Here is a 16,025-nt window from a genome sequence, read left to right on the forward strand (position 1 = left end):
GAAGATAATTTTCCACGTTTTTCAAACGTTTCCAGGGAAGACCCCTTGAACCCTTTGGGGAGGGAGCTTTGGACAAAGTTACAAAAACGGAACGCAAAGTCAATCTCTTTGCCCTCCTTGGCCAGACAAGTTCAGGGTGATGGAATGACGGCTGTAACTGATCATCTAAAGTAACTAATGGTCTGCGAACAAATTCTTCCTCTCCGTTTTGTCTTCAAATACTTCGCCACACACCAGTCCTCAGTCTAGTGAAAATCATGGTGTTTATTTAGCTATCGACTGAGTACTTATAAAACTTCAACTTCCAAATGTAAAAGTGAACTCCTTAGTAAGGACTCCTGGCTAGATCAACAAAGCAATGTAATGCCTGATTAATAGTGCTGATTAATGTTGGCTCAGGTTAATGCTGAGCCCATTACAATAATGAAATGGTTCAGCCATTTTTCAGACGAGAATCAATGAAAAATAATTTATTTAGAACTTTGAGGCGTTCTCATAGATCTTTCAGAGATCTGTGATGGACTTTATGGGTCATTTGTAAGTGTAACTGGGGGGTAGTTGTCCTCGGCAACAAAAACTCGATTTTAAAAGAACTCTTAGGGTGGGGGGTCAGTTTATTTTTGAGACTCTGATTGATAAGGGGAGTAAGACGTTTGAAAACGTGAAAAACTTGGTGGATAAAAAGACGTCACAAAGGCAGCTCATGATTGTTCCTACAGAAAGCCATTGATTTTTGATAGTTTTTGTTAAGTGGTCATTTTAATCAGAAAGCTAAAAATTTGAGGCCGGTCCCCACTTTGAAATAGAAGCATTTTGGGAAATGCAAAAATCCAAAAGGAATGGCTATGTGAGTGTGAATTCCACAAGCTATTAGGGTTTTTACACTAGCCACAATTATGAGAGTTGACGACAAAGATAGGAATACTTAAAATAGCGTATTTGAGTTATTTCTACTACCTTGTCACCTGAAAAGGAAAATTGGGCTGAACAGAACTCAAATCTTATTTTACAATATTATTTCGTTTCTTTCCACCAGTAGCTATTGAAAATATTTAGATTTTCCAAAAACATTTTTAAAAGCTGGTTTGAAACTTTTAATTAATATAGTTCCTATTATTAAGCCTGAGTAGAGGTATGTGTATATGTTGTAGTTACTTAAGCATTTTGAGATTACTGTGAAGTGTTGATTAGAATGTTCCTCTTACTAAGAACTATAGAGTCCCTTAACCCATTACGAAAGAACTTTCTGAGTTGTTTCTAGGTGCATTTTGTGTGTGTGTATTTGGGTTTTCACTAACATTTTCTATTTCTTTTCTGCATTCCATGATTACTTTCTTTATTCCCATGAAATTTGTCAGATCCTCTCATTAGAGTGGCTTAGTTTAGCTGTCAAGTTTCTAGGGCATTCAATTGCGGATAAGTGACTAAAACGCCAGCCTAACCACATTTTTATTAACAGATGGCGGAAAACAAACGTCTCTGGAGAAGAACCGAAGGGGACAGGTTAAAAGGTCAGTAAACAATTATTATTGTGCTTAAACTGGGGGTTTCTCAACAGATTTGATGGGGAGCCGCTGGCCCAGTCTGAGGGAGACGGGACAACCCAACAGATCTCAGAGCCATTCCCCAGGGACCACCTCGGACGATTGGGGGAGGGGAGTTACTTCCGGGCTGGACGGCTCCTACAGGCCATCGAGTGGTCAAACTGTCGCGTCACGAGAGTGCTTCTGAGGTTAGGGCTGAGGGCTAATTGGAGAGAAGGAGCCTGGGAATTCTACCTCTGCAGCGGCCCTAGGTCCAGACCACCGCGGGCCAGCGCGTAATTCAGGTCTCAACCCCTTTGACAAGGAGTGGTGGGGTCCTCTCTCCTCGGCCTCCACCCCCCCATCTTCTCAGTTGCTGCTCCCTCCTCCGGGTAAACTTTCTCTCCTGAGCAGGGCTGATTTCCTAGGCATTCTTTCCCTTCCCTCGGTAGCGCTCTGACGTGCACACCATGTGACAGGCCTACTATAAGCCGAGGAAAGGTCCGCCCTCTCCTGGACTCAGCCCTCGCCTCGCCGAGCTCGGTCCCTAGACTCTCACCCGTCCCGCACCTTCCCAGGCGCCCGGCACTCTGACTGGCCCGCTCGGGGTCTCGCCACCCCCTCCTCACTGACCCGGGCGCGGGCCGCTCCAAAAGGGGAAGGTCAAGTCCCCCGCCTGGGACCGGTGCGCGCGGAGCCGAGGGAGTGCAGAGACCGTGCGGCTCTGGCGGCAGCGTAGGAGTTACAAAGTCGCGGCGCGAGCCTCCGCAGCCGCCGGGCAGCCCCCGGGCAGCCCCCGGCACAGCTCGAGCAGCGGCGGCGCCCCCAGCGTGGCGCCCCCGTGCCGGGCCCGCCGCCCGGGACCCGGGCTGGGGAGCGGCGGGAGCCCGGAGCCCGGCGCCCCTATGCGCCGCCTCGCCGCCGCCGCGCCACAGCTATGACCCTGAGCACGGAGATGTCCGATGCCTCCGGCCTCGCGGAGGAGACAGACATCGACGTGGTAGGGGAGGGCGAGGACGAAGACGACGAAGAAGAGGAGGACGACGACGAGGGCAGCGGTGGCGTGTCCCGCCTGGCGGTCCCCGCGCAGCGGCGGCGGCGGCGCTCCTACGCCGGGGAGGACGAGCTAGAGGACCTGGAGGAGGAGGAGGAGGAGGACGATGACATCCTGCTGGCCCCGCGGTCAGGGGCCTCCCCGGCGCCCCCGGGCCCAGCCCCAGCGGCTGGGGCCGGGGCGGCTGGGGGCGGCGGCGCGGGCGCGGGCGGCGGCGGCGGCGGCGCGAGCGCGGGCGGCGGCGCCAAGAACCCCCTGGTGAAGCCGCCCTACTCGTACATCGCGCTCATCACCATGGCCATCCTGCAGAGCCCCAAGAAGCGGCTGACGCTGAGCGAGATCTGCGAGTTCATCAGCGGCCGCTTCCCCTACTACCGGGAGAAGTTCCCCGCCTGGCAGAACAGCATCCGCCACAACCTCTCGCTCAACGACTGCTTCGTTAAGATTCCCCGCGAGCCCGGCAACCCCGGCAAAGGCAACTACTGGACGCTGGACCCCGAGTCCGCCGACATGTTCGACAACGGCAGCTTCCTGCGCCGGAGGAAGCGCTTCAAGAGGCAGCCGCTGCTCCCGCCCAACGCCGCCGCCGCCGCCGCCGAGTCGCTGCTGCTGCGCGGCGCAGGGGGCGCGGCGGGCGCGGGCGACCCGGCAGCCGCCGCCGCGCTCTTCCCTCCCGCGCCTCCGCCACCCCCGCACGCCTACGGCTACGGCCCGTACGGCTGCGGCTACGGCCTGCAGCTGCCGCCCTACGCGCCGCCCTCGGCCCTGTTCGCCGCCGCCGCGGCCGCCGCGGCCGCCGCCGCCTTCCACCCGCACTCGCCCCCGCCGCCCCCGCCGCCCCCGCCGCCCCCGCCGCCGCACGGCGCGGCCGCCGAGCTGGCCCGGACCGCCTTCGGCTACCGGCCGCACCCGCTCGGCGCCGCCCTGCCCGCCCCCCTGCAGGCCTCGGCTGCCAAGGCAGGCGGCCCGGGCGCCTCGGCGCTGGCGCGCTCGCCCTTCTCCATCGAGAGCATCATCGGGGGCAGCCTGGGCCCGGCCGCCGCCGCCGCCGCCGCCGCGCAAGCCGCCGTTGCCGTGCAGGCCTCGCCCTCACCCTCTCCGGTGACGCCGTCCGCGCCCGCGCCCGGATCCGCCGGCGGCGGCGGCGGCTGCGCGGTTCAGGCGGCCGTGGGCCCGGCTGCCGCGCTCACCCGCTCTCTCGTGGCCGCCGCGGCAGCCGCCGCCTCCTCGGTCTCCTCGTCGGCCGCCCTGGGGACTCTGCACCAAGGGACTGCCCTGTCCAGTGTCGAGAACTTTACTGCTAGGATTTCAAATTGTTAATAACGCTATGTTAGCGCGCTTGGGAGAGAAGGTAGGAATCCCGGCTCCTTTTTTTTTTTTTTTTTCATCTTGGTGGTTTGGTGTTTTGTTCGCTCCTCCCGGCGCGGCTCCTCCCGACCTCGCGCCCCCATTTTCGCCGCTTGGGATTCTCAGACCAGACTGTGTTGGGCAGCAGCTGAGGCGCGGTTTTCGGCTCTGCGGGTCCCTCTATTTATGCAAAGTCGCCCTATGCTGCAGCCCCCCGACCCGGGGTGGGAGGAAGAGGGTGCTGGTGGGTGCCCTCCCTTGTATAAGCGCAAGGGGCTTCCTTGACTTGTGGGAAATTTTTTAAAAAAAAAATCTAAGCCTTTTTGAGGTCTAGAGATTCTCAGGTCCAGGCGTAAAAGTATCAATAATGTTTAAAAGAATGATACACAAATAGTAAAGGTCCTGAAGAGTGCCAGCGAAGAAGCAATAGTTTTTACTTGAGGACACTCGTCTGGTGTACTTTTTCATGAAAAGGAAAAATAATTAACATGTTTACACAAGGAAAAAAGTCAAAATTACCATTTCTTATCTTAACCTGTGTTTTGTATCATAATAGATATGCGGAATTTTTATTTTGTACTTACTGCGTATTCTTTACAAGGAGTATTGTAAATTTTACTGGCAATTATTATTGTACTATTCTAATGTAAGATTTTTACACTTTTTCAGAAATAAAATGCTTAATTTTCAAAGAAAATCCACCAAAAAATGGGCTTCAGTCGTCCCCTTCTTAGTTTATTTTCTTTTCTGTTAAAAAAAATTTATATGGGAGTTAAGTAGGAACCCAATATAGAATAGAAAATTTTATTTTCAAAGAGAATTTAACAAAAGCATCATGCCATATTTTTCATTTAAATTTTATAGGTCAAAACCATTGCAAGAAATCAGAAATTACTTTTAAATGATTACAATAGAAGTTACTTTAGTGTTCATTTTCAAACATCATTCTGTTCCATTTTGAAGAACATTGAGGCTATTTAAATTAATGCCACAGTTACCCTCAGATAATTTTATAGAACTTTTAATTTTGTTTTTGAGTTTCCCACCTCATTTGATTTCCACTTGCTTTTGAGCACAATATTGTATATATCTATAAAAAGTCTGCAGTACAACATTATATTGTAATGAAAGCACAAGCAAATAGGCAATTTTTAGTTTAAAAAATTTAATAGATATGATCAACACTCAAGTGGCTTTGAAGTCCTGAATAATATTTACATATATAAAGGAAACTTTATTTGAAAGCTCTAGTATTTAAAGCTACTGTTTTCTTGACAGAAGGGATTCCAGGAATTGCATAAAGAAATTTTTATTCTAAAAGGCAAACAGTGAAATTCTAATTTAAATGAGTAACTTAGGGTATGTAAGAGAAATCTTCAATTTTAGGGTAGCACACACTTTAAAAATGAAAATGTATCAGGTGTTTATTGAAGTAATTATACAATTTTTGGTGATTTAGGATATCTTTTTTCAACTTTTGAGTGTTTTCATTAACTACTTGTTGCAGGCAATTTCTAGTTCTTTAAAAAAAATGTGAGACTCTAGTTTTGATAGATGTTATCGTGGGCTCCAAATAAAACCAAAGCATATGTAATATGTAATTTAAATGCTTAGTGAGTTGCAGAGGAGGTTAAATACATTTATTAAATTCTTTTTCAAAAATCTAGACAGGTATGTACTGAAGATCTGCACAACTAAACATATCAGGTTAACGAAGACTGAATTTTAGGCCAGTATTTTTGCAGTGACATTCACCCTTGATGCCCTGTCCTCATGTCCCTTTTTAGGGAGGGAAAAATGGACTCTCACAGCCTCAAAATTAAGTTCTGGGTTTTTTCCTATCAAACGTTTGGAGGAGATTAAATAACAGTTTAAAGATACCCTCAAAGTTTACCACTAAATATAGAGATACAGATTGAAATACTGTTAGACCAAGATCTTATATGCAAAAGTTATTTTTACCCTAGCACGGCTAAGAGAGGAGACATTGGAACGGAGAACGTCCGGATGCCCAAGCAGCACCGGGGTGGAGAGGCGTTAGCACGCGGAACCCAAACGGCACGGGCCCTGCAGGCGTGCCTCGCAGCCTTCTGTAAGTCACAGATCTGAAACTTAGAGCTGAAAGTCATTATGAGGAGAGAGTGAAAGAACAAGACCGTGGGTATTATTTTTTGCATGATGCTTGGATGTCCTGAAAGCAGGGAATCCCAGCTAATCCTCTCTGTTCACATTCCCGGATCTGTAAAACAAGTGCCAGGATGGGCTCTACCCCCCAAGTTGTCAGTGCTTTTAAGAGAATGGTAAGAAGGCACTGTGCAATCCAGCGCTGGGCTCATTTGGGGTCTGGAGGAGGGGTTCCGAATCACCCGCGCCGGCTTGAGAGACCGCAAGCGCTCGGTGAGCCCCTGAGCCGGAAGAAAAAGGAAGCCACACCCGCCTGCTCACTCTCCAGTTTTGCCCCCTTCACCCTCCAGGCTCTGGGTTCCACCGGAGGTGTTGTGGGCTCAGCGGCGGGTGGACACGATAGTGGGGAGCGAAGGCGGCGGGGCAGGCAGGGAGTGAGCGGTAGCCTGGGACCGGGCGGCCAGGAGCGCAGGGCTCGCCCAGTCAGACTGCGTGGGCGAGCAGGTGCCAGAACAAAGGCCCCAGGGCTGCCCAGCTACCGCGGCCTTTGATGGGCAAGGACGTCTCCTCCCAGGGCTCCTCATTCGCATGCAAATCCAGCTCTGGTCTTCTTTTCTTTGAAGGCAAACAGAAGGATGTTTGTGTGTTTGTAAGGACGAAGCTTGCTTGAACAAGCCTTCCTCAATAGGCTGGGTCTCGAAAAATAAACCAGTTGGACAAACATTGGCCACCAGCTCTCCTCCTCCCAACTACAAAGTGTGGATTTGCTACAACTCATTAACCCGACGCTTTTCTCCCCTTCGTCTTGTTTCTCTGCTCATCAAACGCCCCCGTAGAGCCTGGAGACAAATGACCGAAGTGCAGTCAGGAGGGAATTGCAGTTAATAGGGAGAGGGATATATTGGGGCTAATGGTTCAGGCAGCTCCAGGAGAAGGACCACACAAAAAGGAGCCTCCCCATTCAGGGCTCTGTTGTGCTGCAGAGATTTACTCTGCAGCTAGATTTAGCCAAATGTTATCTATTGCGGGGGTAATGAAGCCCTTATGGATTGAATTGCTCCTTGTACCACACATGGTGTCATGACCTTAGATCGTTTCTTGGTTGATTTCTTTTTTCTCTGTTGGGTAATTATTTTATTTCTTTAAAATAAGAAGCTAGCGCTTCTGCTCAACAGTGTGTTTCCTCCCCATCCCCATCCTGTGCCTTTATTTAAAGAGTCACTTCCCTTCCTCTTAAAAAAGAAGAGAAAAAGAAAAAAAGAAACTGGGGAGGAGAAGGGGAAAATTGTGAGAATCTTTCCCATTTTCTCTCCTTGAGTCCTCTCTATGTTTGCACATCTCTCCTTTCCTGTCCCCCTACTCAGTGGCCCTTTCCTGCCCAAATTTTCTGCTGGTGGAACTGGAATTTGGGGGTATATTTACTACCAAAATGCTTACAGTGAATGTAGTAAGCATCCGTCTGGGGAAAAAGCTTCTGCCTTTCAGGGGTTTTTTTTGTTTTTTTGGTTTTTTTTGAGAGCCTACCAAATTTCTTCCTGTAGCCTGTCCTCTGAGAGAACTGGGGGAGGTGTTTTTTTCTGATAGAAGGTGATTATTTTGATGGAATACCAGCCTGTGTCATGTATTAAGGGCTGTCTGAGGCCAGTGGTTGTGCTTGTTTTGTTTTGTTTTTCTCTCTCTGGCCCCGGTGGCTCTGATTTCCTTGCTTGACGGAGGACCAAGCTTGGAGCAGCTAATGGTGTTATTACAACTGCTAGAGATGGGTAGGGATCTGATCTTACTACCCAAAGCCAGGAATTAAGGACTCTAGTTCTAGTTTAAAAATTCTCTGCTGGCTACACATTTTGCTCATACCTATTTTTATCACTGACTGAGAAAAGTCATGTGGGGGTAACGTTAAGGTCATATCCGCATCAAACTCAATCTAAATCAGAAATGTGCCCAGCAATCCTCCAGCATCTCTGGGCTCCTCCAAGGGGATAACCATGGGACACACTGGAGTGCCAGGGGTCCCCTTCCCCCTTTAGAGCTGAGCCAGACAAGGACAGGCCCGGGAAGCAGAGGACAAGTAAAGTGGGCCCAGCATTGTCAGCATCCATTCCTGTCTTTCCCGGTTTCCTGGTGTTACAGCTGGGTCACACATACACACACACACGCACACACGCTCATTGCCCATCAGCTGCCGCTTGCCTCTCTTCTGCCCTATGATTTTGTAATTAGGCATATGCTTTTTGTTGGTAAATGTGTTTGATGTCACGGCCAGTGAAATGTGGAGTGTTTATAAGGCCACGAATGTAAATGTGTAAATATGTTTAGTGTAAAATCTGGCCCTTCGACTTTAGCAATAAATACCCTGCCAATTTGGATACGATTACATTTGACAGAAAGATGGAGAATCTGATCATGACCAGCTGCTCTCGGCTCCTTGGGACTTGTACTTTCCCAAATGAATTCACTTTTCAGATAATTTCTTTGCATGTCACATCTCTCTAATCACATCTTTCCCTTGATGTGAACAGCTTGGGCTCCCTTTTATTGTTGACCGCTCTGGCACGCAGAAAACTTCCTGGTTCACTCCTCCTGCCTCTTTACCAGGAAAATACTATTCAGTAACAAGCAGAAACACACATAGAAAAGAACTGATTGTTATCATCAGTCCCCCTTTTTGATTTCTGAGCCTCTAGGTGGGATAAGATGGCTAGAAAAAGAAACGAGATAAAGACTATGAGTTTCTGGCCCGCATTTATAATTTCCTTGTCTTTATCATCATCATCATCATCAACATCATCATCATCATCATCATCATCATCATCCTGACTTTAGAAACTGTTTTGAGCTAGTCTAACTTTTAAAAATAAACATTTTAGGAAATATAATATACATACAGATAAATACACAAATCTCAATTGCTTTTCACAAGGTGAACACACCCTTGTAACAGCATCAGTTATCAGAACCACTTATCTGTCCATTCCATTCACTACCCTCAGCACACACCAACTTTTAAAAAGGATTTTCACTAATATTCTCTCACCCACACTGAAATAGTGAGGACAAGAATTGTTATTGATCCCATTTTACAAATAAAGATATTAAGGTTCAAAAGATATGAAATGACTTGCCCAAGGTCATAGCTACTGGGACTTGAGTATTTAAATCCCATTTTGTTTCCTTTACATCACACTGCTTCTTTGTGGCCATCATTGTGATTTATTAAACACCCACTGTGGCAGGGCAATTGCCTTAGAGGTCACTGTGTAGAACAGTCATTTATTTCTCATACACCTTTTGCTTCCTTGCTAGATCCTGCTCTCTGTCTCTTCTACTCAGGAGATACCCCAGCCCCTTCTTGTAGATACATTTGGAATCTGTAGCCATTTATTTCACATGTGTCAGCTTTGTCTACCTAGTTCTATATGACACTCCCCTGGCATCACTCTTCCAATCTTTTTTGCATCAGCAATCTCTAAAATATTACATACACACCTACCTCACCTTTTCACCTTTGTACTATTTGTCCACTTTCTCTGCTTTTCTCCCTAATTTTTAATGGTTGAAATCTGCCAAACTGACAGAATTTTTTTGCTAAACTGCTAAGCCTGTTTTTATAACCAGACTTAAGGTCACATTGTCTCCATGTGAAAAAAGGAAGAATATGTAAGAGTCTGATCAACTGATTTAACATTTAATGAGAAAGGAAATCATTTTTCTCAGAATCTGCCCCCCCCAATCCAGACACATTCTTGAAGATTTTTCTGTCTTTAAACAGCTGTGTATGATATGAGTTAGCAGGTCCTTTTAGCCCTTGCACAATTAACCCATTGCCTTAGAGCCTCCCAAAGGATAGTCTCACCTGAAGCTGAGACCTGCCTGCTAGAGGTCTCCCTAAAATGATTTTGTGGGGAGGGAATTCCAGGCCACCTGCTGGAATCACATCTTTCTGTGGATGGGAACAATGCATCCTTGCCAGTTGTCACCAGAATCCTTATTGAAGCCCAGCCTCCTCAGGCAGTTGCTGGGGCCAATGCTTTGTCCCTTATGAGGACATCCAAGCTGGAGTCAGGGCAAGGATTGCATCTGACTAATAGTGAACTGCAGACCGCAGAGGAAAGTGTATATGGTGCATAAACACTTTCTAAGGGACAGTGCTCGATGCAAGATAACATTGATTTTCTAGAGAAAGAGTGTTTTTGTAAAACCAGAAACATTTTTATTTTATTTTTTTATTTTTTATTTTTTTAAAGTTTTATTTATTTATTTTTTGGACAGAGAGAGACACAGTGAGAGAGGGAACACAAGCAGGCAGAGGGAGAGGGAAAAGCAGGCTTCCTGCTGAGCAGGGAGCCCAACGTGGGGCTCGATCCCAGGACCCTGGGATCATGACCTGAGCCGAAGGCAGATGCTTAATGACTGAGCCACCCAGGCTCCCCAACAATTTTCATTTAGATTTTACACGGTAAAAGACAACAAAAGCCCATTTCAGGAAGAAAAGCCATCAGTTAATATCAGAGGCTTTATTTAGAGAAACTGGAAAGTTCTGATTCTGAATTTGAAATCAGGAGACAGTCTGGAAGGTTATTTTTCTATTCTTAAAATGAGAGTGACTCGATTTTTCAAGATGGGGTGTTTCCCTGGATGTAGGATCTTACAGTTAAAGAAGGATCTGTCTAACCGTTAAGAAGAATACAAGCTATATGGAATGTGTCCGTAGGCCCAGTGAGTCTGTTGAGCACCAGGAGAGGATCTGGCAGGCCCAGGGTGATAGATCTGAGGCCCTGAGGCCTTGCCTGGCCCTCTGTGTCCCAGGGGGAACCAGGCACAAATTGAGGATTCTCTTATTTGCAACTACTGATTAATAACAGACTACTGAAGACAAAGCAGGGGCACATATTAGTTATGGCAGAGAGCAGAAGCTTCTTTGCATACTTGCTTAGGAATTCCCATTAATATAAATAAAAGGCAGATATTTTCAGCAATAAAAGGACACAACATATTTTCTGAAACATCAACAATGAAGCATTATTATGAATGAAAAATAACTTGGTCCTCTATTTCTATTTTTTATTATTTTAATGCAGAGCTTCATATATATGAAAATGACCATGACAAGATTATGTGTGTTTTTTTAATAAATGATTGACTATGGAGAAGGGGAAAAAAAAATCACAAACCAAAAAATATCTCCAGAGCCCACAACAGGATAAATAAGACTAGTTGAAATTAAATGTTAGATCAGCTTTTACACTCACTTGTAGTTTTGGGGAGTGTGGGGATAGGTTGTGAGAATGAAATAAGACAATTTTTGTGAAAATATTTTGGAGAACATAAAACCTGTACAAATGTATAGAATGATTCCTTTGTGACTTCTTTCTCACATCCTTATTCTTCCAGGAAATAAAAAGTAAAACTTCTAAACTTTGGAGGATACATTAGTTAAGGAAGTCTTTGGCTATATGTAAAAACTCACCTTTCTTCAAAATTCCCACTCTATGTATGAAATAAATCATTACTTAACCCTTCCTAGAGATAATGAGAAGAGATGGCATTGTGTTTTCTCCTACTTCAGCTGGTTGTGTATTTGGACAGCTAACTTTCTCCTCCCTTCTAAAATAAACAAACCAACAGTGTTTTAGATCCACTCTTCTAGTCTCTTGCTCTATTTCTTGTCTCTAGTTACTTATCTACCGATCATCTCTTTAACCTCTAAGCTTTGAAAAGTGGGATTAGTCTGCAGTATTTATTGAGCACCTGCTACATTGCAAATCCCTTTCTTCCTACTTTAAATATAGGAAACAAGTGAAAGAATCCCTGCCACCAATTTGCCTCTAGTAACATAAGCATACACTCAGGGAGCAACAGGAGAAAAAGCCACTGCAGCAGGAAAACAGTGGGGGTGGAGGGAAGAGTAGGAAGATTTTTTTTTTCAGTTTTTTTTTCTTTTTAAACAGAACTCTTTAAAAAAAAATCTTGATAGTCTGTAAACAAAACAGAAGTTGTCTGGTTCTTGACAATATCTTTCTAGTTTGGCAGTTTACTCACAAAATGCCTAAAACACCTAAGCGTCTATGTGGTTCGGAGATAACTCAGTGCCAAACTCTTCCGTGCAGAAAACTATAAATTTGAGTTTCCTTCCAAGTTTTTAAGGCTTTTTACTAATAGATCACCTATTAGTGGTATCCCTAGCCACTGCTTCTTCTCTGTGAAGACCTGAGAGGGAGGAAGAGCACATCAGGAAATGCTCATACTACTGTGAACTGAGACTATGACCTACATGGAATGAGTTTATGTTCACATGGGTTTGTGAAGAGTTAAATAGAGGCACAGTGAAAAACCCTAGGATACTGCCCCCCTCATGCTTAAATATTTTATTACAAATCAAAGAAAATTAAAAAAATAAAGCATAGTCTATTTTTCTTGTATTCTTTTATAAACCTTAAAATAAATATTTTTCCACTTGCAGAAATCGTAGACACATCAATATGCAAACTCAGAGAGTCCAGGTCCTGGACCACTGGGGGTGCCTAGGCACCAAGATTTTTCCCCCCGTATTCAGGTCAAGCACTAACCCCACCTTTAAGTTGTCATCACCAAGGAACTGTGAGGGCAAGTCACCAAGTTTGGGTCTTGTTTTCTTCAAAAGTAACTAGGGGTACAGAGGATAAAAATAAAATGCTGAGGCACTCTGTGTTCTGTTTTCCTGTGTAAGAAATTTAATATTTCTTTGCCTTTCTTCTCATTCCCTCGCTCGCCCTCCCCTCCCCCAATACATAGCAGGGCTCCAGCAAACCATCCCCCACACTTCTTTAGAATTATCTGGGAAGGGATCCTTCATTTTAGGGAGTTGGTGGGTGCGAGTTGTTATTGTAACTCTATTCTGTAACTAAAGCTCTGGCATGTAATAAATCTCTCCCCAAAGACTTTTGGATCTTTAATTTGAAAAATCGGATTCCTTTTGTGGAAACAGTTGACAGGAACGTAAAAGGATTAGTTGCATTCCACATAGGATAATTTTTACTGGCAACATTTTGCAACGATTTGGTCCCTTTCAGACCTTAAACAATGTCCAGAAAAATGATCTAACGAGACTTGTATTGTTTTCCTTTGTCTGTGAATCCGTTTGCTGCTTGTGCCAACGTCTCGATACGGTTTTGACAGGCTTTTGCTCCCGAGCAGTGCACCGAATTAATTTTTGATCGCTCTTTCTACTTGGTTTGTTACCTCCTTCGGCCAGGGGCGCGGCAGTGTTTTCCCAACGTCAGTCGCTGAAATGAAGCCGGAGCCCGTGGTTTGTCTCTCGGTGGCGCCGTGTCTGGGAGGGGGCGCGGGGACCCGTTGATCGTGGAGGGCCCCGCGACCGATGCGCCACGGCCAGGCCCGCGGACGGCCACAGCTCAGGCACCCGGACGTAGCCGGAGTCGGCGAGGCAGCGCGCACTCGCCAAACCTTCACCGTCTAACAGTTCTGGGGCCCTCTGTCCATTGGGATGCGATGCTGAACGCGAGAGGACGAGAAGGGAGGGAATTTTTCTTCTTCTTCCTCCCTAGCCTCTCCCCAACCCCCTCCCCTCAAAGCCCCAGACAAAAACCAAGAGAGGCCTGCGTTCCCCGAGCAGACGGCCTCTGTGCTCTGCGCGCGGGCCCTGGGTGACAGCGCTCCCCGCCTCCATCCCCCCCCCCCCCCCGCCGGCCCTCTCCACTGTTTATTTTGTTGTCAGCGGACTTATCAAGATGTTAGTTTGCTGGAGGTTCTGACCTGCCCGGGCGCTTTGGCTGCTCGGCCCGGGCCTTCCCCTCTGTTTTTACACCTGCACAAACTCCACCGCACTCCCCTGTCTGATTTATAGCCCAATTAAAGGTTCAGTGTTCTTGAAGCCACCCGCACTGCTCCCTTCCCGGCCTCCCGCGGTCCGCGCGAGCGCAGGAATGCGCGGGGCCGGGGCCGGTCCGCGCCTGACACCCCGGCGCGCGCGGCCGCGGAGCGCGCCCAGGATCCCGAGGGGCGGCGGCGCGGGTGAGGGGCCTGCTCGCGGAGAACCGCCCGGAGACCTCGCACGCACACCACCCCGCAGCCGCGCGCAGGGGAAAGTTATTTCCTTCTTGGGGTTTCGGCTTCATTGGGATGAGGCGTTTCTCAGACAACACGCAAGGCCGGTGGCGGGAGGGCGCGGGAGCGACCACGTGGCGCGGCCGGACGCGGAGGCCCCGCGCGGAGCTTTCGGGCGCTAGCGTCTCGGGCCCCGCCACTGCGCTGAGCAGGCCGCGCCTCCGCGCGATTTTCCCGGCGACGAAGGGGTGGCTGCGGGGCCCGGCGGGGCGGAGAGGCGCCGGCCTGGGACGGGAGGCCGTGCGCTGCTCGTCCGCAGCCCTTCCTCCCGGTCTCGCGCGGCGGAAGCTAGGAGGCCGCGGCGCGAAGGCGCTCGCAAGAGAAGCCGTGGTGCCCGCTGCCGGGCTCCGGCTGTGTGTGTGTGGGGGGGGGGAGCGCGGGGTCAGTGACTGCCCGGCCCGCGGATCCGGCTAGAGCCGAGCCTCCGCACGGGCGGGCGGGCTCCGGCTCCAACCTCCTTTTTTGCGCCCTTTTCTTTCCGGAGAGAATAAGTGGCAACCCAGCCGAGATTGGCAGCACTGAGCATCTTCCTAACCCAACTCTGTCTTCCTCCCATTTATCAATCCACCTTTCTAATTAGACTAATTAGGAGCGCTCTGGAGTGTCGCTAGGCCCAGGGACTGAAACGCTTAGAGGTTGTGAAAAGAGCCCTGAATGGCCACGCTGGGGGCCGAGCGGGAGCCTTTGCGACCCATTCAGCACAGAGTAACAGTGGCTACATTTATCCCTGGCCATTGAAAAGAGGCTCGATTAAAACGTTTGGGAACTAATGCCACCCTGCATCCCTTCTTTAATTAGAGAAGCCCGGGGTGGTGGCGAGAACGCCGGGGACCCCGCGGACTCAAGCCCTGTGCGCCACTGCTCTCCGCCCTTTCAGCGCAGCCCATTTCCTTGCCGGAGACAAAAGTCCACCACCTCCCCACCTGTTGCCCGGCCCTGCTTTCCCAGCCGGCCCTAGCCCGTTCGCCCGCGTCCCAGGCTGAAGGCTCAGCCCACTGCGTTAGAATGCGCAGCACAGCAGCGAAGTTGGGGGCAGCCAAGTGGAAAGAGGCTCCTAGTTCCCTCTTCCCGGCTTGGAAAGCACCCCTTTGCTTTCGGTAGGCTCCATGTTTTTCTCTCCATCTGTCTTCCTCCTTATTTCTCACATTGTCTGTGAATAGCTTGGTCTTACCTCTCCCCACCCTATTTTTAAACATGGTATTTCCAAGACGAGCATCTGGGAATGGGAGTCTCAGCATGCCCCCCTGATCCATTATCTTGGTTGCACACTTTGCTGTAGGAGTTCTTCACTTGCATAATTTGTACTTTCTGTCACCAGTCTTTTTAAAAAGAAATATATATTGAGCATCTACTATGTGCCTAGACAGATTCTTACCATACTTTTCAGCCTTCTTTTTTCCCTCTTAGCCCATTACCAAATATGCTTTAAGAAGTTAAACCTGACTTGGTTCAATTCCTTAAGCAAGCTGTTGATTCTATCCCCATGGTTTATATGGAGATTTTTTTTTTTTTCATGGATTGATTAGGAATGACCCAAAACACAAGAGATCGGGGATACAAGAGATAGAAATGAGAAATAGAAGATATAGTGCAAATGCAGATTATATGTATGTGTGTGAGGTTGTTTGTTCATTTTGTTGATGAGAGGGTAAAAAAAAAATGTGATGCTTTAACAAAAATCTGAGACACATTTTACCCTAGAATGAAGGTGACCAAGAGGGTTAGATTTCCTCTTTCCCTTCCTCCCTCTGTCTTCCTTCCTTCCTTCCTTCCTTTTTTCTTCCTTCCTTCTTTCTTTCTTTCCTTCTTTCTCTTTCTTTCTTTTTCTCTAATCCTCCTTTTTGGAAAAGAGCCAAATGTACAAAAAAATATCA

General features: G+C 47.9%; 1 protein-coding gene across 1 annotated transcript; it reads left to right on the forward strand.

Annotated features, from left to right (window-relative positions):
* The first annotated feature begins 2,055 nt into the window (after positions 1-2,055).
* Positions 2,056-4,615, forward strand: FOXD1 (forkhead box D1). The gene has a single exon (XM_036085720.2). It carries the CDS (start codon positions 2,461-2,463, stop codon positions 3,895-3,897), a length of 1,437 nt encoding a protein of 478 aa, XP_035941613.2. The 5' UTR covers positions 2,056-2,460; the 3' UTR covers positions 3,898-4,615.
* The last annotated feature ends 11,410 nt before the right edge of the window (positions 4,616-16,025 follow it).

This window comes from Halichoerus grypus, chromosome 2 (assembly GCF_964656455.1).
Source record: "Halichoerus grypus chromosome 2, mHalGry1.hap1.1, whole genome shotgun sequence".
Lineage (NCBI taxonomy): Eukaryota > Metazoa > Chordata > Mammalia > Carnivora > Phocidae > Halichoerus > Halichoerus grypus.